Source organism: Hylobates moloch, unplaced genomic scaffold (assembly GCF_009828535.3).
Source record: "Hylobates moloch isolate HMO894 unplaced genomic scaffold, HMol_V3 SCAFFOLD_9, whole genome shotgun sequence".
In the NCBI taxonomy this organism is placed as follows: Eukaryota; Metazoa; Chordata; class Mammalia; order Primates; family Hylobatidae; genus Hylobates; species Hylobates moloch.
Genome location: NW_026652284.1, coordinates 13,475,675 through 13,503,385, shown reverse-complemented (window position 1 = coordinate 13,503,385; position 27,711 = coordinate 13,475,675). Strand labels below are relative to the sequence as shown.

Sequence of the window (27,711 nt, the reverse complement as noted above, 5' to 3'; positions counted from 1 at the left end):
CGCGGCTCCAAGAAACCCTAGGGAGGACAATCAGGATGACAAATGGAACCCTCCCCCTTGTATCTCAGAAATGCCAAGAGGTACAGGTGATGGGCTGAAATATCTAAACACAACAGGGGAGTGAGCCTTCGCTGAGGCTGATTTATGGGCAGAGGGGCCCAGCCCTCATGTTTATTTACATTGCTTGGAGCACATAAACTCCAAGAAAATTTAGTGTTTTAATTTGGGCATCTGGCTTGTACTTTTTGTTTTTTTTCTAAATCACCCTCTTCTACGCTCCCTAGAAAGTCAGACCAAACCATAAACTCCATACCAGAGGACTCCTCTGTTTCCAGCTTGTCTGTTTCAGAATTTAAGTTATTTGAGGGCACAGAAAGGATAAGTTTATGGCACACAAAGGTTCTGCTGGGATCCGCAGCACAGATCTGTGTAGCAGCTGGGACACCGCATGAGGAAGCTCGGGGGTCAGGATAACACAAATTGGACCAAGAGGCCAGAGGTCTTGTTCTAGCCCAGGTTCTGGTATAAAGTGCTGTATAGCCTCAGCAGACTCACTTGCGCACTCCAGCCTGTTTCTCCAACTGCAAAGTAAAGACTAGATGAGGCTGTCTTCAGTGTCCCTTCCTGGATTGTATAGGCATTGCGTCATTCCACAACCCACATGGGCACTTCCCTCTGGTGCCACCTTCTTCTCTCCACCCCAGCTTTCAAGTGTCTCTTCTGCGCATGTCTCTGGCAGAGCTGGGAGGCTGACATCACCTCTGCTCAAACCAGGTGAGACCACACTCCCCAAGACGAACTGCCTGTCCTTTAAGAAATTTTTTAAGGTGGAACTGATGGATTGGGTGATATTATGAATAGTCAGAAGTTGTAGAAATTCAGAAATGGGAGGGACTTCAGAGAAGTCTTACCAAATGCCAAATGCCCTCATTTTGACTGAACCAGTGTCTCAGTTCCTAAGCCGCTTCCCGGGATGCCTCTTGCAAGTTGCGGAGGCTGGTGGGGATGCCACACCCTATACCTTGGCCATACGGTTGACACCACAAGCCTTTGTGGAAGTGAGACGTCGCCTCTGCTCCTCTTTTTTTTTTTTGAGATGGAGTCTCACTCTGACATGCAGACTGGAGTGCAGTGGCACGATCTCGGCTCACTGCAGCCTCTGCCTCCCGGGTTCATGCAATTCTTGTGCTTCAGCCTCCCGAGTAGCTGGAATTACAGGTGTGCACCACCACACTAGGTAGTTTTGTATTTTAGTAGAGACAGGGTTTTGCCATGTTGGCCAGGCTGGTCCCGAACTCCTGGCTTGAAATAATCTACCCGCCTTGGCCTCCCAAAGTACTAGGATTACAGGTGTTGAGTGCCACCGTGCCTGGCCCACTCTGCTCTTCTTTAGCCTCTTAGTTGTAGGCTCGAGGCTAGAACCCAGGTCTCTGGATCCCACAATGGGGCTTTCCTCTGCTGCTCTTCCCTCCTCTGGTTTCCAGCAGGTAGTCGGCACCTTACTTGTCCGGGTATCCTGGGTGCTCATCACGGTGCTCTGTCAATCATAGAGTGCCTCATGAATGTTAGCTGAACAAAGAAATCAAAGAATAAACTCAATTTCCTTCCTCAGTGCCTGTAGGGATACTGGAGACTAATGAACATTTGTTAATGACATTTACAGGGGAATTGGCAAGTGCCAAGTACTGTGCTCTGCACATCACACACATTCTACCTGAATCCTACAACAGCCCTGGGAGGTCAGGACCAGCATTATCCCTACGAGGAAACCAAGGCCTATTTTAGTAAAGCAACTTGCCTGCCTCACCCAGCTAGGAGGTGTTAAGAGACAGGATTTGCACTTGGCAATGGACTCCAGAGATCTCTGTCCTGCACTATAGATGCCGAACTTCCCTGCATCAGCATCTTAGTTTGTTCAAACAAATCGTTCATACAAAAACCAGTGAGGCCCTTGTCCTAGTAATTACTGTCTCTCAATGTTTCTCTGGATTGTATTCAAATGACAACATACCATGGCTGCTAAACTTGTCATTTTCTTTGGCGGTCAATCTTGAAAGCAAAACACAATGAACGAAAGAGTCCTCCCAACCAGATCACATTTGGTTTTGCGCATGTATTTTTCTCCTGAACATCTAAACCCAACGTGGGAGGTGCTTTGCCAGCAGGCCCAGCAGATGGTCACCCAGGCTGGGTCCAGCCTCATACTGACCATGTCCTGCTGCCGAGCTCTCATCCTTAGCAAAGTTTGGCCTCTGCCTCTCTCTAATGTTCTCTCCTAAGTCCTGCGGAGCTCTCCAGCCAAAGATGAACCGAACACGAAGGAAGAGAAATGAAAACCATTTTTGGGACTCTTCCAGGTGATTTTAATTGCAGGGAATAAACCACTGTTAAAAGGAAGGCTTACTATAAAGAAAATGGTTTATTATAAGACAGCTTAGGGTGTTTGCAGAGGAACAGGGAAATGGTTTTGTAAATGCCATCTTCTCTAATAAATCTGAATGCTGCTGGAGAGATTAGGCCATTATCCAGTGTTGGCATAAATGAGAAAATGATATGATGGATCACATGCTTGAGGGGTTTTAGGACATTGCTGGAGATGAGGCAGGGTGACACTAGTTAGTGATGGCAGTTGGCCAATTGCATCGTATTGCCGGAAATCTAGCATGGGGCCAGTTCTGTTATTCTGACCATAATTGGTGCTTTCTGGTATTCATACCAGGAAGTCACTCTGCAGAAATTTTGCAGAGTTTTCTGAAAGCCCGGGGCCCAAATTACAGGTTAATCAGTTGTGTCACAGGGAGGCAGAGTTGGGTTTGAAGAACAGAGGAATCCCTTAAAATCGGCAGAAGACTCTAAGTCCCAGGGCAGAGGCCATAGTTTTCCAAGGCACTTGTCAAGCACCTCACTGCACCTGACATTGTTGAGCACCGCATTGTTGAGCACCACACTGATCCGGGCCCAACCTGTGGGCCGCAGAGACTCCGGGTGGCCAGAGAAGGTGACGAGAAGTCCAAAATACACACATCTCCAACCTGCTACCTATGGGCACAATGAATTATTTTTCTTGCATGTGTATACCATTAGTTTTCAAATATATGCAATACTGAAGCAGCATCCATTTGACAAAGCTACTGAATTCATTGTAATCTTTTGCATTTATGTATTTTCTCCAACAGATAGCAAAAATACGACTACTAAAATGTAGGAGCCAGAATTTTCTTTCTCTCTTCACTAAAAACACTAGGAATCATTATTCAGTGGGAATATGGATGGCAGAAACATGAAATCCAGATGTTAACTTGTGGTATGGAATAGCTATCTTGATTAAAGTTTAAACCATTGAAAACTGGCCCCTGGCTAATGTTAATACTGTATGCCTGCTCACCAGGGAAATGATCATTTTGTTGGTGGGAGTTTGCAGCACACGATCTGTTTCCTCAGAGTACAATCCCCGGTCTCAGCCTGCCAGCCTCTGTGAGTTGAGCTTCTCAGTCTGTACCCTTCCCTTTTGTTCGTGGTGAAGATATCTGGATTGTGATACTGACCATAACCTCAAATGCAAGTCTAGAGTACCTGTACATTAAAAGGCTAGGACGCACACTCAACAGGACATCACAGGAAGTTTGGCTCCTCCTGGGAGCAAGAATTCTAAGCAACATAGAAGGTTCAGGAGAAAGACCCGGGTTCTGGAACAAAATACCCAATCTTGTCGTTGGGAGACAGAAATCAGCCAAGGAAATAAAGTGGTTTCATTAATAAGTCAAAGGGGAGAGAATTCATAGTTCAATAATACGATGCACTATTAATAACCAAGAGTTCTATCTAAGGAATCCCAAAGTCTGCTAAACTCCATGCCAGGCACAGTATGTTAGTCCCTTAAACTAGCAGATCCCAAGCAGGGAATGCTTTCATCCCCAAAAGGACATTTGGCAATATCTGATGATGTTGACTGTCACATAATGGGGCTGCTATTGGCATAGATGCTGCTAAATGTCCTAAAATGCACAGGACAGACCCCCACCCCCACAACAAAGAATTATCTGGCCTAGAATGTCTACAGTGCTGAGGTCAAGGACCCCTGTATGAAACCAGCCCAGTCACTCTACCACAGAGGTGTTATCAGCCTCATGTTCCAGATGAGGAAGCTGAGAGCTGGAATGTCCCACAGCACCTACATCATATCACCAGGATCTGAATCAGGCCTCACTCATTCCCTTGAACCCATATTTATTTGCTCCATTATCTGGAAGATAGAAGTGACCTCCTCATTTCATAACAACCAAACTGAGGCTCAGATGTCAAGTGTCCCGCCCTGCATCTCACCATGACCAATGATTCTTTGTCCCTTCTCAGTTCTTTTGAAGTCAGTGATGAAGGCAAGGGCTCCATAGCTCAGGGGTTAGAGCACGGGTCTTGGGAAGTCAGAGATAAAGGCTGAATGCAAGTGACTCCATCGCAAACCACTGAGTGGCAGCAAATGTCTTTTTCCTGTCCATTAACCACAACACCCCTAGTAATTAACGTCGCATTTTTGCTCCTTTAACACTATAATCTACTAGTTTTATTGCTCATGTTTAATTCACTAGCTCACTCATTCATCACCATTTATTAAGCTCCTCCTGTATGTCGAGCTGGGCTAGAGACAAATAAAGGAGAACTATTAATACATGTCCAAGGGTTGGCAAATGATCACCCCAGAGCTACCTATTTTTATAAATAAAGTTTTATTGGCATACAACCATGCCCATTTATTTACCTGTTGTCTGCTTTTGCATTATAACAGCAGATTTGAGGAAGTGCAATCGATACTTTATGGTGCTCAAAGCCTAAACTATTTATTATTTGGCCCTTTATAGAAAAAGTTTGCCAACTTCCACACTAGCTCTACTATTGAAGCCACGAAGGGGAAGCACTAAAATGAACTTCAAACCAAAACAAGAAGCACTTTCATCTATGCCTATATGAATAACTATAATATCCATTAGTTTGAGGAAATCTTAATTTTTTTTTTTTTTTTTTGAGACAGGGTTTTGCTCTATCGCGAAAGCTGGGGTGCAGCGATGCAATCATCGCTCACTGCAACCTCAAACTCCTGGTCCCAAGTTGATCCTCCTGCCTTAGCCTCCCAAGTAGCTGGGACCACCAGTGTGCGCCAACAAGGCCAGCTAATTTTTAAGATTTTTGTAGAGATAGCATCTCACTATACTGGCCAGGCTGATCTTGAACTCCTGGGCTCAAGGAATCCTCCCACCTCGGGAGGGTGCATAATCTTACACATTTAATTGTAATACAAACCTAAAACTCCAAAGCCCCAACACATTTTGATCCTCAAAAATACTTTCTACTTTTCTAGAATCCATTATAAATAGATCTTCAAATGAAGCTTCAATGTCTATTATTTCTGTTTTGCTGTCAGAAGTTGTGAAAACCCAGAAGAATGTTCCTTGTTGCACTGGAATTGAAACAGAGATCAGAGTCCCAGCCACTGGACTTGCCACTTAGGAGTCAGTGGACCTCAGCTGGTTACCTGCTGCACTGCAGAGACCACTGGGTTGATACCTCCCCTTCCATTCCTCTAAGATGCACAGAAAAAATGCCCCGTTCCGATCTCCCTGAGTTTTCTGCCATACTCTTGGCTTGTGATCTGTGGATAAACTTCCATTCACCTGAGTCCAGGATCTGGGTATGAAGTTGGACCACTTGCTGTCCAGGCAGTTACAGCCACAGCGAAAGTGACCACATGCATCTAAACAACCATCAGGTTAGCTGGAGAATTCAAACCAACACATTTTGGTTGCATATTAACCCAAAGATCCTAATAAAAGAGCTTCTAAAGGTCTAATGGGATCTCCCTAAAGGGATAGTGAAAGAGAGAAATTAGGCAGATTTATCGTGATTGCTAAATCCTGGCCCCGGTACCCAAAGAATACATACATCCACCAGTCTCCACACAGGTGTATTTTCCAGAGTAAAAGATCCTAAATTATGATGGTATGGAGTGCAAAAAAAAAAAAAAAAAAAAAATTCTCCACAGGAGAGCCATTGTCAGATCTAGGCCACTGAAATAAACAGGACATTCTCGTGGTATAATCCCTGACCTTGTTTACAGATCCCTAACTGCTTGTTAGGGAAACTAGAAGAGGAGAAACTCTAAGCTCAGGCATTAAGAAGACAGGTCATTGGGGCCGGGCATGGTGGCTCACGCCTGTAATCCCAGCACTTTGGGAGGCTGAGGTGAGCGGATCATGAGGTCAGGAGATCGAGACCATCGTGGCTAACACAGTGAAACCCTGTCTTTACTAAAAATACAAAAAAAATTAGCTGGACATGGTGGCGGGTGCCTGTAGTCCCAGCTACTTGGGAGGCTGAGGCAGGAGAATGGTGTGAACCCGGGGGGCGGAGCTTGCAGTGAGCAGAGATTGCGCCACTGCACTCCAGCCTGGGTGACAGAGTGAGACTCTGTCTCAAAAAAAAAAAAAAAAAAAACCAGGTCATTGGAAGAGAAGTCAAATGATTGTAAAACCCCGCTGAAATGAGGAAAGAATCTAGTGTAAAAAATTGTATTCATTTGTAATAATGGATTCCCCTTTCATCATGGGCCACCCATTGGACAGGAGGCTCAGAGTATGAGGGCACAGTCTTCAAGTGAGGGTGTCTCCATCCAGGCCTTACAAGACACAGTGGCCCATGCCCAAGAGGGAGTGGCCCAGCCAAGGTCAGACTTCACCCAGCCATGAGCTATGGGGCAGTCCTCTTCCCACACTGTGCAGCTGGGCCTGATCTTAGCGTGGGGAAAGGGAGGGGAAGTTGGTTCAATAAGCAGCTCAACAATCTTAGACAAATCAACTTAAATTGCTGTGCCTCAGTTTCCTGAGCTGAGAAATAGATTGCTGTGTCTACCTCAATCACGTGGACCAGTTGGAAGGGTCCACTGGGATGCCTGTGAAAGTCTTTAGATTCTGCAAAGAGATGTCTAGGTAGAGAGACTATAGCGCTTCCCAGGAGCCATCTTGATTGCCAAGAAAAGAGGAAGAGTGAATAAATGCAGGAGAATCCTGAAAAAAGGGTGCTGAGCATCAGCTCTGTAAACTGATGTTCCACCATGCTCTTGTTTTAGAATAAATGCGATAACACTGAAAGAGTTAGAGGGTGTGTTTTGAGTTGACTCATGGTAGAACCAACTGTGGTCTTGACCAGCCGAGTTTAAACAAGGTTGTTGTTTTTTTTGTTTTGCTTTGTTTTGTTTTTTTTGTAGTTGCTGATGAGAATGACCCAACCTGTGGAAGCTGACCATGAGATCACGATCCTTCTCTACAGGACTTCCATTAAAACTTAAACGTGACTTTCTGCTCCAGCAGGGCTGCCTGGTACCATGTCAAGTTGCAAACAGGGCGCTCTGAGTACATTTGCCCGAGAACAGGCTGACCATCCCCACAAAATGGCAGCCAAGCCTTGTCTTTCTGTTAACTCCCAAATCTCAAGATACACTGAATAGTCCTGTTTTTTCTTGCTTTACACAGTGAACCTTATAGGAATAGGAAAAGCAATCTAGTTGATGAGCACATTAATTAAGATAATCAATACACATATAATTCCAGGTCATGTTTCCCAGGTAAAATTTGTCATGCTGTACGGTCCCACAACTGCACTCTCCAGGGCCAGTATCAAATTTCTAACTCTCCTACCTTGCCACCATCAAGAAATGGTGAGCGTATTCTTGCCAAATGGAAGGAGTGGGGATTAAAAAAAAGAGATGACATTAATCCCACTGTATTCCAAGTTGCACTTGCCAAATTAAAGCAAATATGCCATGTTCAATGGTTTAAATACACCATGTTTAAGTTAATCAAGGAAAATGAATGAATTCATTTGTTGCAGCTGACCAGAAGTCTGAGACCTGGCTGGGAAGATGATACAAGGGGTGAGCTTACTTTAAAAGATGCAGGTATGCCTGTCCTGAAATTCACATCTTTTTTTAAATTCTCTTTGAAAAGAGGACAGAAAAGCTGTTATTCAAGATCTAAACCCAGTATTATCCACATCTTCCTTCTCCTTAAGATGCACTCTTTCTCTGGGGGAGAAGGTCCCAGGTAGTAGCTGTTCTCTGCAGTGTCCAATTCCAATCTATCCAAACAGTTGTACTTTTTAATAATCTATCACAGCCAGTTTTAACCTCTAGTGGTGAAATGAATGTATTTTCCAGCCTGCTTTTATTACATATTACCATTGTCATGCACATCTGTGAAGGCTCCTGTATTTGTCACTTCATTGTCTATTTTTCCATTACACCCATCTAGACCTTTATTAGAAAATTATGTTTCCACGTCAGTTATACCTACGAGGCTGTGAGTCCAAGATAACTCAGTCCCCATCTTATTAAATCTGTGGTCTCTGGGACTATGTGCCCGATCTCTCACAATAGATGGAGACAGAGAGAAGGGAGGAAGCAGAAAGAAAGAAAAAAAGAGAAAGGGAACGCGTTAAGCAAAATAGCAAGACCATCCTACTGGCATGTCTTTGGGCTACCTGATAGTGACATCTGGATATTCTCGTCTTAACGAAGTGAGCAGATTTCAGGGTCAGTCAAATGTGTGAAGCTGTGTTCTAATCCCCTGTTTTTCTGTTCACTAGTGGACTACCTTCCAGAGCTTGGAAAAGCAACTTAACCCTTCTAAGTTCCAATGTCTTCATCTGTGGAATGGAGAGGATAACAATATCTAACTCTCTGTAATATGAAGGTAAATTGAGAAAATGTTTGTTGAACTCATCACAGTGTCTGGGAAAGCCTCGATGAACACCGGCTATTGTTCTTATTGCCCCCTTGGGTGATCTCAAAAGTCTCTCTGCCTCCCCAGTTCTGATCCTGGAACATCCCGTTTGCTAAAAATGAGTCATAACCCCACTAAGAAGCTCTGGGGTCCACTGTTCCCTTTCCCATAAAGGTAGGAAGGTCAAGTCCTCTCTGCGATTCTCTTTGGTCACAGCCCAGCAATGAGGCAGAGAGAAGAGATTCTCACATTTGAACATGGCTCAGCACTAAGCAGTCCTCTTACCTCTGGCCAGACAGGAGTCCTTGCTGGCTACGGATTCTCCAGCAGTGACAGAGCATATTTTGTCCAGCAGAACTCTGAGGATTGACGATGAATGAGTTAGTGTCTGACATGCAAATCCTAATTACAATTGCCACAATGCCAACATTAGAACAATAACGGTTTCTTGGGCAGTAATGGGAAAAAGGATGCCAAGCTCCAGAGCATCCTGGTGGAGACGCCAGGCAGTCTCTGGAATCACACTGGCTTGTGTTTGTATCCTGGCTCTGCCACTTGCTAGCTCGGTGACCCTGGGCAAGTCATGTAACCTTTGTGTGCCTCAACTTTCTCATCTGTAAAATGACAAACACTGTACTTACCTCATAAGGTGGTTTAAAGGATTCGTTGAGGTATTATAGGTAAATAATTTGAAACAGTGCTTGATATATGGTATGTAAGCACTCAATTAAAATCATCTATCATGAAATCAATGATCCTCATGATACCATGTATAAAGTAGACCAAATTCCACACACCCCATCATTTAGTATTCATCCATCCATCTATTCATTCAGCAAGTATTTACTGAGCTCTTATATTATGTACAAAGCACTGTTCTAGGTGGTGGCGATACAGTAAAATATAGGCAAAACTCCCTGACCTCACGGAGCTGTCATTCCAAGACTAACAACTGAAGTCTCCCCTAACACCACTGCATAAAAAGCAGTTCGCAACCAGGGATAATTTTGACCTGAAGGGGACATTTGGCAACTTCTGGAGACATTTTTGGTTGTCACAACTGGGGTGTGAAGGGTTTTACTGTCATCTAGTGGGTAGAGGCCAGGAATGCTGTTAAATATCCTACAACACACAGGACGGCCCCCTGAGAACACAGAATTATCGGCTCCACATGTCAACAGTACTGAGGCTAAGAAACCCAAGCATGAAGGTATCTGTTTGAGGTTAATAAGTCCTTTGTTGGGCATGGTCTTGGAGTGCTAGAGGCTACTGAGGCCACAGAGAGAGAACTCAGGCAAAAGAAAAGACATGGGATGGATGGAGAATAAGGCTGCCACAAGATTCTGGCTTTGCCTGGACTCATCCTTCCCAAGAGAGATGAAACACACAGAGTCCAAGAAATTGGAGGCTCCAAGTCCAGGATCAAAATAGTCCTTTTCATTAGTGATAAGTGGCCCCTGGGCTGCCAGTCTTGCAAACAGAATCCAGTCCCCTCTTTGTCAGTTGATGGCTAAGAGGCTGGCTGATCCCCTATCTCTCAAGCATAAGACTTTACCATAAGGACCCAGGAACTACCACCAGTCTAGGGAAACAGGAGTTTAATCAGGAGTAGAGACAGGGCTACAGCTCCCTGAACCTTCGTAATGGAATAAGCCAAAGGATGCTTCAGACTTAGGAGACAGGGCAGAGAAGCACACACAGGTTTAAACAGCAGAGAGACCTAGTGGGTTTGCATTCCTAGCTCAGTCATGTGGCAGTTGAGTGACCCTGGATGTCAAAGTGGAATGAATAAGAGCACAGACTCTAGAGCCAGAGCTTGGTCACTTCCTGACCATATGCCCTTTGGCAAGTAAATGTGTCATCTCTGTGCCTTAGTTTTCTCCTATGGAAAACGGGTATAAGAATGGTACCTGCCCAATAAGTCATTATGAAGATCGAATGCATTCCTGAAATGCATTAATCCACAAAATCACTTAGAACAGTATCTGGCTCAGAGTACACACTATGCCGAAGTCTGCTATTATCATCCTCATTGTAGTCATCACTATCTCACTGCAAACAAGTGATTTAGTTTCTCTGAGACTCAGTTTCCTCTTTTGAAAAACGAGCATTAGATAGTTGACCTTGAACAACATAGGTTTGAATTGTGCAGGTCCACTTATATGTGAATTTTCTTCCACCTCTGGCACCCGTGAGACAGCGAGACCAACCCTTCCTCTTCCTCCTCCTCCTCAACATGAAGATGATAAGGATGAAGTCCTTTCTGATGATCCACTTCCACTTAATGAATAGCAAATATATTTTCTCTTCCTTATGATTTTCTTAATATTTTGTTTTCTCTGGCTTACTTGATTTCTCTACTTAATCATAAAATACATAATACATAGGGCATAAAAGTACGTGTAAGTCAACTGCTTATGTTATCTGTTAACTGTTTATATTATGCTATGTTTATGTTATCATAAGGCTTCCGGTCAATAGTAGGCTAGTAGGAGTTAAATGTTTGGGGAGTCAAAAGTTATACAGAGATTTTTTACTGTGCTGGGTGGGGGCCAGCTGTAGTTGTCACCTCGCTGGCCTCAGGATTCAATAATGCATGTTAAGCACTTGCCAGAGTAGTTGATATATTGTAAGTGCATATTATTATTTATTAAAAAGTTTGACCAAAGCAATGAAACCAGTTTTCATTTACTGCTACATTAAACTATTCACCTTGACCAAAGAGAAAAAAACTACATGCTTCAAGATGGTCCCAGAATCCCCAGTGTCTTGTGGCGTACCCAAAAGGTAAGTTCTGAGAATAATAATAATGAGGTATGCAAAGACGAGTGGAGAGTATCAGCTTCTTTAAAAGGGCGCTCTGTTCTTAATGACTCATTACTTCACACAATCTGTACAGCAGAGGTAACGTTGGGAATGGAAGGGCTTTACATCTCCACAAAGGTACCACAGCGCTTGCTGTGGTGGAAGAGGACAGAGGAGAAGGGAGCTGGGCAGGACACCTCCTCTCCCCAACTTCTCTCCGCTCTCCAGCCTGACTGGAGAAGTGGGCAGAGGCCCTGGGGCTCTCTGCTTGCAGGACTGCCTATTCCAAGCTCTATCTGAGCTCCTGTGCTGAGGTCTCAATTTATCAGAGAGTAAAGGGGCAGGGACCTTTCAGAAGCCTGACCCAAGGGTCTGGCATGACCCAGTCAACAAAGCCAGCAGAATAAATTTAGCCCCAATGATCTCGTACCACACAGCAGCCACCTGCTCAAACAGTTGTTCTTGCCAAACTCATTAAAACTACGTTCAGCTTCTTTCATGTTTCCAGCAGCCTAGGACTCCAAGGGGTAGCAGGAGTGCCCACAGAGCACAACCTCACCTCCACCACTTAGATCAAGGTTGCATCACACAAGCAAGAATGTTCTGGTGTCGTGCAACCACACGGGGTGGAAGAAGGCATTCCTTTCCCTGATCTTCTTCCAGCTTCTCCACAACTGAGATGGGCCTGGCAGGGGAATTGGAGGGTGGTGGCAGGGGAACTGGAGAGTGGTGACAGGGGTCAGCAGAACTCTTAGCTGCTATGAATCATCAGGTATGATCTGCCCCTGTGGACAGCCACCCTGTTGGCTTTGGGGAAGATGTCTTTTCCTAAACGATTCTGCCTGAACCCACGATGCCTGCAATTCAAGGCACCAAGGCAGTGCAATGACTACTGGCAGTGGCACTCCTGCCATATTGTGTGCTACTCACCCTAATATGCAGCCCAAACACTGAGACCTATTTCCACGTTCAGCATCGCTTAAAAACCCATCCTCTGGACTCAGCAGGCAGAACCAGTTCTGCTCTTGCCTGATATACGGCAAGGGGTAAGAAGCCAGGGACCAATGTTTAGGCAAACCATTAAGGTATGGAAAGAACAGAGGAGTTCATGTTGATTTCACTGTCCTTATCTACATAGCCCAGGAATGAATATATAGATATATAATAAATAAAGAAAACATGCAGTGAATGTGGCCAAATCCCAAGCTTGACCTTCTGGGCCCCATATGATGTGCACGGTGAGCAGGCAAAGTTCCAATGAGCTCTTGCCACCTGCCAAGCCCATCTGCTACAAACTCACTGGCAGCCAGGAAGTCACACATTATAACCCTATAGGATTCCTAAAAAGTGCCAACAGTCTTCTTGAGGCATAAGAGGGTAAAGGGAGGGAGAGAGGGCCTATCATGCCTTACCCTGGGAAGATATGTGACCAGGCTCCTGTTAGACAAGTCAGATCAGCTCAGACTTCTGGGGCGCATCAAAGAGGTGTTGGAAAACCACTAAAAATCATGAAGTGCACGCTGGAAGCATGAAATTAACCAGAACCAGAGACTTGACTTAAGAGGTCCTTTGAAGGCGTTCTCCAAAGACAATGGAAAGATAGTAAATAATCCCCAATCAATAAGTAATTTCAACCACACTGTACTGATCTGTAAGTAATCTCTTTGTGACCACGCATGATAATTTTCAGGGAGAAGTCTGAATCCCCATCCCATGACAGCCTACCAGGTTAGGAAAAGACACACTCGATTTTAGCCCCTTGATTTGGCTGGAAAACCAAGGCACAGACTACTTGCTGAGCTCTGTAACTTAGTGGCAAGCTAACAGAAGGCCCGAGATTCCCCAACATTTTGTTCCATCCTCTCTGCCATTTGAAAATTCTCTTTCTCAAAAAAGATAAAAGTCTACTTAGGAAAACAAGAGCAGAGGCAGAATGAATTGAGAAGGGGATGCGAAAAGACAGAACTTATTTTGCAAAGCGACAGTGTCTAGCGTCTCCACAGACTACTCACACATTCAATTCACTCCAAAGGTAATTTATACTTCACGAAAGAGTTTCCAGTGTTGTAGTAATGGTAGATAAGAGCTGTCAGGCCTTAAGTAACAGCCTATTTTAATGCCTGGAGAGAAAAATACAACTTGCATGTATTTATGGAAATGTACAAAGGTACAGGAAACTGACCCTTTCCCCCATCCCATTCTAACAAATGCAGTAGGCAGGAAGTCCTCAACACCAAAGAAAGATGCTATCAGCACGTTCACTTGCATAGGAATACAAATACAATTATTTCTTTAAAAAAGAAAACTAATGACAGTAGGCATACATCCTACTGGGCATTAAGTATTTTGTTATATACAGTTAACACCTATTTGAATCGGGTACAATAGCACTTAATTGTTTTGTTCTATGCATAGCAAAGCAACCAACTGAATCTAATATTAGTCATTCATCAGATGATAAAACATTTTCAGAGAAACAAACTGCTACATTTTCCCCTCAAAGAACAGCAAGCACTTTAAACACATTTTCCCAGAGATGTTATGCTGAGGAAAACAGCTTAGAAATGTTACTTTAAACAAATCCCTTCTCTGGCTACCAACAACAAGACGAATTGGAACAAATGCTTGGCTCTGTTCTTTCCAAGCCTCCTTCTGTCCACCTGTCAAAGGCTGTCGCGACCCCACCGACCCAAAAGGCAGACTCTGGAGCTCTGAAATGTGTCACCCTGCACGGACGCCCTCTGCACTGTATGCCAGCATTCTCATTAGGGATTATCCAACTCAGTTGCAGGAGGGAGAGACAAGATGGGCTGGCTGCCAGGAGTTCTTTCAACACAGATTCCGAAAGAATATCCTCCGAAGTGCCGAAAGCCCAGATTTTCAGCAGTTCACTTTCTAGATTCTGTTTCATAGCAACCATGCCAGCTCACACGGGGTACCAACCAAGTTAATATTTTGTTTAAATGACACACTGCATTAACCCGCTAGGAAAACCCAAGTTTTCTTCATCAAAAGGGGATACCAACCTACCTACTGCTGGTTGTCATCCCTGGAACAAAACAGCCAATGATGGATTGATGAGTTTGCTTCATTCATTTAAAAAAAGAATTAAAAAAAAACAAAAAGAAAAACATTTGAAAGTGAATCTAACAGTCTCTTGGCAGAGGAAGCAAAAGGTGACTCTTTCCCAAAACCACTTGTACTAATATTATTAAAGTTACATTAGCATGCATTTAATATGTCCATAATGCCCTTTCGTTAAAAGATGACTTACACGGTTGCATTTTGAAATGCAAAGATACTCGTTTTATCCAAAACCTTGATTTGAAAACTGATAACTCAATAGCACTTAAATACTCTTAGGGTCTGGGCCCATTGAATTGCACCAACACAGACAAAATGAAAACACAAGACTAATTTGGAACAACAGTCAGAAACCCTGAGGAGCTGAGCCTCTGGGAGCCTCCTTGGAGGTGTGTTACGAAGAATCAAGTGGAACCCAATCAATTGCACTTTAAAATTAACTTGTGTGAGAACTCAAGGCTTCTTTTTAGGATAATGAAAGCAATGGCAAAATAAACTACCAGACCACCTCTGCAGAGGGTTTCTGTGCTAGAAGGATGCTGCCACAGGCTATGAAAAAAACAAAAACAAACTAAAACAACTCCCATCCCCATCAAAAAAAAAAAAAAAAAAAAAACAAAAACTAACCCCCACAAAAAAAAAAAAAAAAAAAAAAAAAATCCCCAAAACTTACAGAGGCTAAATAATGTATCATGTACTGTTGCTACAGACAAGTAAATGATACCCCACTGAACTTATACAGGGGGCTTGTTTTCTTTTCAACCATCACATCTGTTCAAATGCACATCAATTTAGACGGTTATGTGGCCAACAATCAAGTAGAGCTTAAACCTTTTAACATTTTATTTTCTGATTATAAAAATCACAAAGTGCCCCTAGTAAAGATTTTGAGACATACCAACGTACAAAGAGGAGAAATCAAGACCACTCGTCATCCTACCACCCACAGACAGCCACTGACATGGGCAGGCACGGTCCTGAGAGCATATGGGAGCTGCTGGTTTTATGTGTTTTTAAGGATATCCAAGAGATCCAAAAGCCATTTTCATTTCCACAGTCCTGTGCATTTGTGTAGGAAAAAAGAACAAGGAATCAGCCCCCTGTTGCTCTACTACAATAATTTAACCATCCGCGAGTATGTCAGTTTCCAAGTTGAGCATGTGTACATCATCACTGCGTTGACTGCCTTAGCCTGCTCAGTCTACAACCAGACCCAGGACTCAGATAAAAAGCCACTTAACTTTTCCTTCGCTGAGAAAGGGGCAGACGGTGGGAAATAAACGAGCATTGTTCAGTGTCCTTTACTATACAGCTTTTGATTCTTAGCAAAATGCCAGTTCTTAGCTATTTTTTTAATGTTAGCAGAGACTCTGGCTATAAAAAGTGAAGCATTACCTTGCAGTCTGCCTTTTTTTTTTTTTTTTTTTTTTGCACAGGTTCCAGTGGAGAATGTTCTTTCACACACAATGACATTGCAAGGGATGACAAGAATAACCACATGTCAAGCTTGCAGCAAGCACTAGGACCACAACACCTTCTCACCATTACGTCATGGCTACTTCCTTACCAAAGTACTCCCCCCAGTTTCTAAGACTTCCGACAGGCTCCGGGAGTACCAAGTTAAGATCTGACTTGGAATTCGACATAAAACTGCACGTGGGCAGCCTTCACATCTCACATCAAAGAAAGCACACCTTCCCAGGAAGATAAGGTGGAAACAGAGACTGATGGAGAGAACCAGACTCTTAGGAAAACAGACTCTCTCAACACTCAAGAGAAGCTCTTGAAATGACAACAGAACCAGAAAATCATTCTGAGCCACTGAGCAATTGGTACCTTGCACTTCAAGTGACATATTTAGACAAGTGGCCCTCATGGACTGGAGATTTTTTCTGTCGTGTTCTGGATTTCAGCAGTTTAATTTGCAATTCAAATGATATTAATAACCAGTGATATTGTTTCTTAAAGGGCAATTAGGCAAAAAGAAAAAACAAATTCCCCAAAGCCTGCCTACCCTTTTACTTTCTAAGTCACAGAAACCAAACAGTACATTTTAGGGAATGCCCCATCCGCCTTTATGTCTTGCAGGGGGTTTCAGAGCTTAATCTCTGTCAACGTGAACACAAACCAACTGTCTTTTTCTTTCTCTTCTCTAAACTGCAGAGTCCCTTCAAACGGGCTCCCTGCAGCCCACCACCCTAAGCCTTCATTTCTCTACAGCTCAACCTTTGAGGTCTACAGTATCCCCCTGGAAAGTGCTCTCGGTGTTTATATTTGCAGAAATTTAAACTCCCTGCTGAGCTGAGCATCTACTGTTGCATCTGTAGATTCCAATGCCTGCGAGACCTCAAATGAGAAGAAAATAAAGTCCAGATGCAACTGAGCCAAGGGATTTGGCATCCGCGGAGAAAAGTGCACAGCAGTCCAATCCTCTATCCCAACCACGGCGGCAGAGCCCGGAGCTCTCTCTGGGAAGGAGCCTAAGGAAGTGGGGGGAACTGTGCCACTCACCCCTGCGGGGGGTGGGGAAAAGGCCCCGGCATGAAAAGTTTGCCACGGAGCTAGGGGCTGGTGCCTATGGAAAGGGCACTTTCTGATGCCGGAAGGGACCCGCCGGCTGCGCCTCGCTCAGGCTGGCCGGGGCCGGTGTGACCGTGTGACCCCGTGCACACTGCGCCCGGGTTTTCGTGAATGACAGCAGCCTGCAACTCCCAGCCGGGGAGCAGCGGTGGCCACCGCCGGGAGGAAAGGGTTACAAGCCAGAATGCAAAGCGATTTCGCCCCGGGCGTGGGGGACCCCAGGTCCCCGGCCACCTCCGAGGCCGGGCGTGCTCGGCTCGCCTTCCTCCACCCTGGGCGCCGGGGCGATCCTACCTTGCGCTCCGAGGTGGGGGTTCTCCATGTTCGTCGCCGCCGAGTCCCCCGCCGCCGAGGCGCTGGCCGCGGCTCCCGGGCCCGGGCCGGGGCCGCCGCCGCCGCTCAGTTCCGCCAGTCTCCGGTTGGTGGCCGTGAGTTCGGCTCGCAGGTTGGTCACCTCCTGGCTGGCCGACTGGACCGCCCCATCGATGCGGAGCGCGAGCTGCTTATTGTCTTCCATCATGCTCAGGATTTTGGCCTGGGGGCGAGAGAGGTGACAAAGAGCTGCATGATGAGCGGGGGGGCGCGGCCGGGCAACCCCGGCTCTACCTGTTGGGTACCCCGCCGCCCGGCTCGCCCGCGCCCCGACCCCCAGGCACCGGCAGCGCCGGCTCCTCAGGCGCAGGAATGACAGCGGCGCCTCCAGCCCGAGCCGCGGCGGTGGCGAGGCAGCGGGGGGAGGAGGCAGAGGAGAAAAAAGAGGAGGAGAAGGAGGAGGAGGAGCAGCGATCGCCGAGACCCCGGCGGGCGGGCGCCGAGAGCTGCTCCGAGAAGGACACCGCGCGCAGCCAGGCACTCTTTAAATGGAGCCTACCATTCGCAGCCCGCTCGGGAGGGGGTCTGGGTCGGCGGCTGGGGGCACCCTTGGCCTCCAGCGCCCCCCTACTTCGGAGACACACCCCCCGGGGGGGCGGAGGCGGCGGGCGGCAGCCGGGAGGGGGCCAAGGTGGCGCCCCTGGCGAGGGGCGGGGGTCGCCTGGACCGAGGCCGGCCCTCTGTCCCCTCCCTGGAGCGGTGGGGCAGCCCCCGCCCTGGAGAACTGGTGCCCCGCGCAGTGCTAAGGTTGGGGAGGTGCTGGGTGCTCGGAAGAGAGGGTGCTTGGAAAGGGGGCCTCAGAGGGGAGCAGGGGTGGATCTCCAGGGGAGGGGGACGCTTGCGCCAGCTCAGGAGTGAAGTTCGTGCTCCACCGGTTCCTTAAACTGCAAATACGAAATCCCCAGAGGGGAGCTGAGCTGGTACTCCGCGTGCCTCTCACTCTCCATCCCCCACCCGCCGGCCAGACCTGCGCTGCCCACCCCCGGAGGGAGCGCCTATCTTCCTCGGCGTGGGCCGCTTGTGCTCCCGCCTCCCCACAGCCCTAGCCCTGTGTGTGCACCCAGGTGGAGGAGCAGCCTTAGCCAGCTCCTAAGCTTCTTAGCTGGGCTGAATATTGGCGGGGACAGAGATGAGGTTGAGAGATAAGAAGGAAGGCGTCGATGGGGCTTCTTCCCTTTCTTCTACTGGGAGCAGAAGAGTTGAGCCCTGCTGCCTCAGTTTACCCATCCCCTCTTCACAGAAGAACTGAGGTAACCTGATGTTGATATGCCCTTAGCTCCTCTTTCTCTCCCAGACCACAGGCTTTGCATTTTTCACTGGGGCCCTGGATTCCAGCCACCAGACCTTGTTACCATAGCAAACTTCATTCCTTGCAAATAGGACAATTTAAAACAGCCAGGAACCCTCTGGTCAACAGGGCGCCACCATTCCAGCTCAGTCAACCTCTGGAGAGCAGCAAAGAGCAGACTGCCGAAGACAGTGGGGTGCTGCAAGGAAGAATGAGGCTGCCCACCCTTCAGGTTCTTAGAGGAAGCCCAAAAGCGCCAAGCAAAAACTGCGTGCAGAGTGCTTTTATATGCATTCTTATCTCTTGTGAGTGAGGATTATTATCCCCATTTTAGGGATAAGGAAACTGAGGCTCTGCACAGGGTTAAGCAATTTACTTAAGCGGCCCACAGAAACCACGTGACACCGGGACTGGAAGAAAGTAATCATCTGATTGCAAGTTCTTCCTGCTGCGCCTTCAGGAGGCCTTCGATGATAGCCTTCTACCCCGTTTTATGTGGAACCATAAAAACAGTCTTGCTGCATTCCCCTGTGACCACTACCAAGCTTTTGCAAGAGGGAAGGATTGGATGGTGGAGCATGTGCGAGGAAGACACAATACTTCACTCTGTCCACTCTGCTCAGCTAATGGGTCAGTGTGGGGATCGAACCCTGACCTTAACCTCATTAAGACAAGTTCTTACCAACCGAGGCACTTAGAACTGCTTAGTGTATCTGCAAACCGGGATTCAGTTCTTTGCAGTCTGTCAGTTACGTTATGGGGAGAGCATCGAAACTACAGAACTTTGTGGGTCTTCAAAAGGGGGATGCCGTGGTGCAGCCATTGTGGAAAACATATTAGCCATTCCTTGAAAAGTTAAACATAGGATTACCATACGACCCAGCAAATCCACTCCTAGGTATATGTCCAAAACAAATATTCAAACAAAAACTTGTACATGAATGTTCATAGCAGCACTGTTCATTAGCAGCCAGAAGGCAGAAACGACCCAAATGTTTATCAACAGATGATTGGATGAACAAATTGCAGTACACAATGGAATATTATTCAGCCATGAAGAGTACTGATACATGCTACTACTACGTGGATGAAGCTCCAAAACATTATGCTAGTTGAAAAAAGCCCGACATAGAAGGTCACATATTCATATGATTCAATTCATATGAAATATCCAGAATAAATAAATCCATAGAAACAGGAAGCAGATTGGTATTTGTCAGGGGCTGCGGGGAGGGAAGAACAGGGAGTAACTGCTTAATAGGTGCCGGGTGTTACTTTGTGCTGACTGATGAAAATGTTTTAGAACTAGACAGAGGTGGTGGTGGCACAACACTGTGAATGTACTAAGTGCCATTGAATTGTTCACTTTAAAGTGCTTAATTTCGTGTTATGTAAATTTTACCGCAATCAAAAAGTCATATATGCAAATACACAAATAAAGGGGATGGGAATGTTCTGGAACTAGGGCTTCTGAGCAAACAGTTAAGAGTAGCTCTGTTTAGAGGGCCGTGTGTGTGTGTGTGTGTGTGTGTGCACGCGTGTGCGCACACTCACACCTCTGGTATAGCACTCAGCAGACGAAACAGTAATTTATCTGTTTACATGTCTCTCTCCCACTTCACTGGGAACTTGTGGGTGGGGGAAGGAGGGTTATCTGGCTTTTATGTTATTCATCTTTGCATCCTTGCCGCCCTAGCCCATAGTAAGTGTTCTGTAAATGAATGCGTGTGAGTGTGTTTGTGTAGTAAACAAACTGACCCAGTGTTACTCATTTTGCTCTTCAATGAGATTATTCCCACACACCAGAATCTTCAAATCAAATCAAAACAAACAAATCTAACAAGGAGAAAAGAAAAGACTCATTCCTTGAGCCCCTTCTCATCCCTCTCTTTTGAGGTTTCAAGAAGCTTGCTTTAGAAACTCCTGGGATGCCTCCTAGGATTTCAAGAATTTTATTTTTTGACAGTTTTTTTCCTAACATGAAAAAAGGGGCTTTTTCCAGTTGTGTGTCCTTATGTTCACCCACACACCAAAGGACTAGATCTTAGATAGAAAGTCTGCAATCAGTCTCTGCGGGTATACTTGATTTAAACCAAAAAGGTCTATATTTCTTTTTTTTTTTTTTTTTTTTTTTGAGACGCAGTCTTGCTCTGTTGCCCAGGCTGGAGTGCAGTGGCACCATCTCAGCTCACTGCAACCTCCGCCTCCTGGGTTCAAGTGATTCTCTGCCTCAGCCTCCTGAGTAGTTGCAATTACAGGTGCGGGCCTCCACACCCCTCTAATTTTTTTGCATTTTTAGTAGAGACAGGGTTTCACCAGGTTGGCCAGGTTGGTCTCGAACTCCTGACCTCAAGCAATCCGCCCACCTCGGCCTCCCAAAGTGCTGGGATTACAGGCGTGAGCCACAGCGCCCAGCCAGGTCTACGTTTCTTATCCCCATCCTTTGCCACCGCTCCTCCGGAGGTGATCTCAAGGAACAAAACAGTTGCTATGTGTAACTTTTCAAGCAACTGCTAATATGTTATCCACAATGGCTGCACCACGGCATTCCCCTTTTGAAGACCCACAAAGTTCTGTAGTTTTGATGCTGCCCCCCACAAGGTAACTGAAAGACTACAAATAACTGAATCCTGGTTTGCAGATATACTAAGCTTTTGTTTTTTTTTTTTTTTTGAGATGGAGTCTTGGTCTGTCTCCCAGGCTGGAGAATAGTGGTGTGATCTTGGCTCACTGCAACCTCCGCCTCCTGGGTTCAAGCAATTCTCTGTCTCAGCCTTCCGAGTAGCTAGGATTACAGGTGCCCGCCGCCACCCCCGGCTAACTTTTGTATTTTTAGTAGAGACGGGGTTTCACCATCTTGGCCAGACTGCTCTTGAACTATGACCTTGTGATCCACCTGCCTTGGCCTCCCAAAGTTACACTAAGCAGTTCTAAGTGCCTTGGTTGGTCCAGTTGGTCAGCGGAACCTGTGTCTCCTCCCACTGGCCTAACCCCCTCCTGCAAGACCATTTGCCTGTCTGTGGGGGCTGATAGGCGTTTACCGCCCATGTCCTGGGACACACCTGCAAACTGTTGGGAGAGGGATTCCAGAGAAGTCTGTCATCCACAGCTCTCTCTCCATGGGGTTCACAGCTATGAGAATTTGGCAGTACTGTGGGTTCTGTTTCAGGGTTCCCTTTTTGCATGTTCCCCAAATAGTCCCAATCTCACACCCCAGTAGGCTGATGTTAAGAACCAAGACAGAAAATGGGTCCACTTCATAGGGACTTGCTGTCATTTTTCCACTGTCACTGCTGCTATCACTCCTAACCAGCCCAACCCCATCCAAGGTCCAGGCCTCGGCTCATATGCGGTCACCAGCCTCCACCTACATCATCCGATCTTTCTGAGCAGAATGAGCCAACTGTGCTGTGTGTGTTTGTTGCCCATCAAAGCTTGCCTGGGCATTTGGAAAAGTCTGCAAAACCAACCTCCCGGTAGCTCAGAGAAAGGAAATTCCTATCAACAATCAAGGCTAAGGGCCTAACCCATTGCTGACAGCACAGCCGTACGCACCTCCCTTTTCCCAGAAATAGAGTGACCTCATAATGTAACATCGAGACTGGGATGCTGCTGAGAGCGAAAGAGGGCGAGATGAGTAATTGAATTAAGCTAAAACAAGTGGCATACGTAGGAGCTGTCCCAGGAAACCCAGTATATATGGTTGCCCTACTCTATGATTGAATGACGCTATTTGGTCCTAGAAGGCAATAGGGATTGTCTACTCTCGTGCCCTCCTTATTTACAGACAGAGAAACAGAGACCCCAGATTTAGGAATGAACCATGCAGTTTTGTCAGTGAAGGAGCTGGGAAGAATTTAACCAGGGTCTTTAGAAAATGGCCCATCTTTCCACTGATGTGTGTCACACGGCACTTCCTAAATTACACGGGAAGGGCGGACCCACAGCCTTGCATAACCTGGCCACTGACTTTTTTTTTTTTTTTTTTTTTTTTTTGAGATGGAGTCTCGCTCTGTCGCCCAGGCTGGAGTACAGTGTCACGATCTTGGCTCACTGCAAGCTCCGCTTCCCAGGTTCACGCCATTCTTCTGCCTCAGCCTCCGGAGCAGCTGGGACTACAGGCGCCCGCCAACACGCCCGGCTAATTTTTTGTATTTTTAGTACAGACGGGGTTTCACCATGTTAGCCAGGATGGTCTCGATCTCCTGATCTTGTGATCTGCCCGCCTCAGCCTCCCAAAGTGCTGGGATTACAGGCGTGAGCCACCAGGCCCGGCCACCTGGCCACTGACTTCTTGTACGGAACCCCTTGCTCACCACTGTCTTGCCACTTAATTGTTTCTGACCTCAGGGTTTTTGCCTTTTTTCCCTTGCCTCTCCCTGGAACATTCTCCCCCTGGCTCTCTGCATCTGGTTTCTTTTCATCCGTCAGATTTAACATTCAACACTTACTTATTTCATAGCATATATCGCCATTGGTTATTGTTCTGTTTATTCATTTGCGAATTTGAAATACAGACTGAAGGATTTGAGAGATAAGTCACCAAGAGTTTGGTTCCCTGGGGTGAAGGTCTTTAAACTCCTGGGGTTTCCAAAACAATCCTGCTTATTCTTCTTTGTCTTGGATTCCATGGAATTCCCAAGAATAAATGCCCTTTTCTTGAGCTAATTTGATTATTTCTATTGCATGCAGTAATATGCCCTGGCTAAAACTACTCCATCCCTCCCCCGCATGCATCCAACGAGCCAGACCATGAGCCTCAGGAAGGCAGGGTTTGTATCCCATTCTGCTTTCTGCTCCCCGTGTCTGGTGCTCGATAGATGCTTCTCCAAAGAGTTTGTGGTTGATTGAACAAATTCGTCTTCCTTGTCCCCTACAAATTCATATCCACAAATATCCCGGCTACTCTCATTAAAACCCTTCTCGTATTCATTCAGTCTTCTCCAGGAATTCTAGTCACATCTTAATTTTGCAAAGCACTTTCACAGCTCTCTTATTTTATTCTTGCAACAACTCCATTGGGTAGAGAGGGTACTGGTATCTGCACATGGCAGATGAAGACACTGAAGTTAAGAGATCTGTCCAAGCGTCACAAAACTGCCTGTACTTCCTTCCACCTCTTATCCCTCCAGTGCTCAGCACATACTTGTTGAGTGGATAAGCTGGGGGCCAGGACTCAGATCCTTCCACATAAAGCCCAGTTTTCTCTCCTATCCTATCAGAAGCATCGTTTCTGTCTGGCTCAGAGACCAGAGGAGGCATTCATAGGACTCAGATCCTTCCACATAAAGCCCAGTTTTCTCTCCTATCCTATCAGAAGCATCGTTTCTGTCTGGCTCAGAGACCAGAGGAGGCATTCATGCATTCCTCCTGGTAAGGCTGAGTGATAAATCGTGGATTCCAGGAATCCATACGTGGGACAAGGTGGAAAGGGGGAAGGCTGAAAGGGAAGCCAGTGAGTGATGAACTTCTTGACCCTGGAGTCAGTGCCCTGAGAAACTCTCACGCTTCTTCGGGTCGGCGAGTGGCTGCTTGCAGGAGCCAGAGAGACACCCACGAATGGGGTCCTGCTCCCTGCAGCCAACGTTGAAGGCCACTTCCTGCAAACGGTGTCCCTTCCTAGGCTCTAGCCACAAGCCTCTGGGCTTCAGTGTTTCTCGAAGCGAAGATGAAGACCACGTGACATGGAATCCCCAGAAGCTGCTTGTGAAAATGCAGAAACCCAGGCCCCACCCCGACCAACCAGAATCCCTGGGGTGGTGCCCGGTGTCTTGGTATCTGCATTTACAACAAGCTGCCCAGGAGAATCTGATGCGTCATGAAGTTGGAGACTCACCGGTCCAGACACCCAGATGCCCAGAAAGCACTGAGCACGTGGGAAATATGTATATGCCAGGAGCCTTTTGAGCCTCAGGAGTGGCTGTGAGGGCTTCCTGATCTCTGTTTTCTGGATGATATCTGTCCTATATGCCCCCCTCATCCCCCTCCAAGAGACAGTCCTTGGGGAGTTACCCTCCCTCTCCACAGACGGAGTCTCTGTTTATTCAAATTGTCACATGTGAATCCTGGCCAATCTAGGAGATGAATTTCTTGTACATTTACATGGTTTATTTTGGCTGAGTGGGTTTTAACATGTGCTCTGGGGAAAAGGGCAACAGATCTCCAGACAGGAGTGGCCAGGGCTCAGGGCTGTGAGTGAGAGGACCAGGAGCAGGGAACAGAGCGGTAGAGAAGTGTGCAGGCCGCGGAACCCCAACAGCTATCCTCCTCCTATTCATCACCCTCATAACCACAGCTATGAAATGAAAAGATGGAGAAGAAAAGATACCAGGAGGAAAAAACAGGGGAGAGGAGTGTGGGGCTTAAGGAGAAAGCCAGCAGCTATAAGATGGAAATGTATGCGTTCAGTGTTGATGAAACACACGCACACATGGGTGCGTGCATGCACACACACCCCCCAGTATATATCATTGTGGACACACAGCAGAGTTACTAGTGTAAAGAATGACAAGCTCCTCCTGACTTCCCAAGCAATCTCTCATCTAAAGCTGGGAAAGTCGGTCAGGCGCATCCCTTCTGTGTATATATTTAACCAACTCAGTTCCTTCTGCAGATTTTTCATTTGCAAACAGTCCTTTAACAATCACTTCTAATTCAGAAGCTCCTAGGTATGAAATTGATAACTATTAATAGACATTCTAACCACAGACTTAAACACATAAGCATATATACTTAAAGTCTCTATTCCTTGGTAGAAGTGCAAGTGCATTTCTTTCCCTCCTTGAATCTTTCTTAGTGTGTGTATGTGTGTGTGTGTGTGTGTGTGTGTTTCTTCTTTCCGTGGTCGGAGGCTTACAAGAGAATATGTGTGCTGGCCTGGGTTCTTGGCTCTGTCACAGCCTCTGTGAGTGACAGTGAACAACAGCCACAACCAAGCAAACTATAAAACCCAGAGACAAATATTTCCACCCTCGGAGAAATATCACTACACTCCAAAGACCTGGTTCAACCCCTGGGCATCTTGCCCGACCGACCTCTTGCCCTCTCATGCGGTGGCTGTGTCCATGGGATGGGCACTATTTTATTTTCCAGCAACCCAGAACAATTTCTGAGAGGTTCCCCCAATAAAGCTAAAGAGGATAGGGTCAAGTGTCCTAGCCACTCCTACACCCTCTTAAATCTGCTCTAATTTCCCATTTTAGCGAAGGACCCTCTCTACAGCCTACTGGCAGGAGGATGTTAGCTGACGTCATCAATGATCTCATCCCTCCTTTGGTGTCGGGGGAGGGGTAGCTCCAATGCATGGGCTCTAGACATAGTTAGGCACAGGTTTAAGTCCAGCCCTGCCACGTACTAGCTCTGAGACCCTCGATGAGTTGCTTACTGTCTCAACTTCCTCACTGGGAAAATGGGAATAATATTGCTGCTGATTTCATAGACTTGTTGAGGAATTAAGAGACATGATGCATTGGAGACCATCTGGCAGAGTGCCTGGTGCCTAGAAAGAAATTAATAGATGGTATCGGTGATGGAGATGATGGTGATGGTGATGAAGACCGTGGCTGTAATAGCTGTGACGGTAGCTGTCATTCTTCGGGCATCCACTGTGACCTGCCAGTTTGCTCGACCATTTATTTCTACTAACTCAGGCTGAATCTTCCCAACACTGAGGTCACCATGAGGAAAACACTCAGGATCATGGGATTTGCTCACATTCACCTAGCTAAGAGGCAGAATAACCAGATTCACACCTAGGTGTGCCCAATTCTAAGGTTTCCACCTTTTCTTTCTTTCTCATTTCCCCCTCTGATACATGAAGTCATCCCTGCACTCACTGAGGCAGTGAGAGACCTTCTGTGTCCCTTCCAACACAGTCCCCTTCACTCTCTGCAAAAGGCTCAGATCTGAGGCAGAAGCAGAGGAGGGAGCTACTCCTCTGTGGCTGGTGCATTTGTTATTCCAGGCCCTGGGGACCCATTTGGTAAATGAGTTCTTTTGGCTCATAAAATGGTACCCCAGTGATTTGAAATACTTAACAGACCTACCCGAAATGGGTAATTTATTTTTTTGCTCACTGGTCATGTTATTATTCCTGTGATCTCTATTCTCTAAAAGTTGTTTTTGATGCTTTCTTGGAGGGTAGGGGGCTATTTTTAAACCAAGATGCATTTGATTTGGTGAGGAGCTGAGTTTCACAAGATGAAACTCAGGTATCTCAGGACGCCTTTATCGCCCTACTTTGCTCTTTCATATTTATTTATTTAACTAAAATATATCTTCAGGAGGAGAGTTTTCCACTCATTTCTACTCAGGCCCCCACTCTTTTCCCAGATTCTTATGGACTTCTGCTTCCTTGAGTTCATTTATTTCTACTCCTAGGATGCTTTACTCACCAAATAAGTCCTCTTCTTTTAGGAAAAGTACTTTCTCCCCCAAATATATCACAGAGAACAGCGTGAGCCCCCATTCAAGGCCACAGAGGAAACATTATATTAGGTACCACAAGACCAGAGGAATTAAGACTCTAACATCCCTTGATGATTTATTGCAAAGGGGTCTCAGATCTGGCAAGGTGCACCATCTTTCTTCAGGAATTGGAAGCAGCAGTAGTAGGAAGCGGCTGTAGCTCTTGTTCCTTGAGCCAATACTAAATTATTCCAGCACCAAAGTGCCCTGGGAAAAATCTGTATTTGCCAAATGGGGTACACTGTATAAGTCAGTGTGCCATGAAGGGCTGTTCCTTCAGCCATCTGCCCTAATATTCAGTACTCACTGTCCAGTTGTATGCATAATTGGAAGGGAGATATTTTGTTC

At 46.2% G+C, this 27,711-nt stretch overlaps 1 protein-coding gene across 2 annotated transcripts in view; it reads right to left on the bottom strand.

Moving 5' to 3' along the window:
- The window catches only part of KAZN (kazrin, periplakin interacting protein), a 1,219,269-nt gene that overhangs the window by 494,617 nt on the left and 696,941 nt on the right, over positions 1-27,711 (bottom strand). For both annotated transcript variants that reach the window (XM_032758995.2, XM_032758997.2), the window contains exon 3: positions 17,532-17,772. In XM_032758995.2, the coding sequence (XP_032614886.2) occupies positions 17,532-17,772 (241 nt within the window). The remainder of the gene's footprint in view (positions 1-17,531; positions 17,773-27,711) is intronic.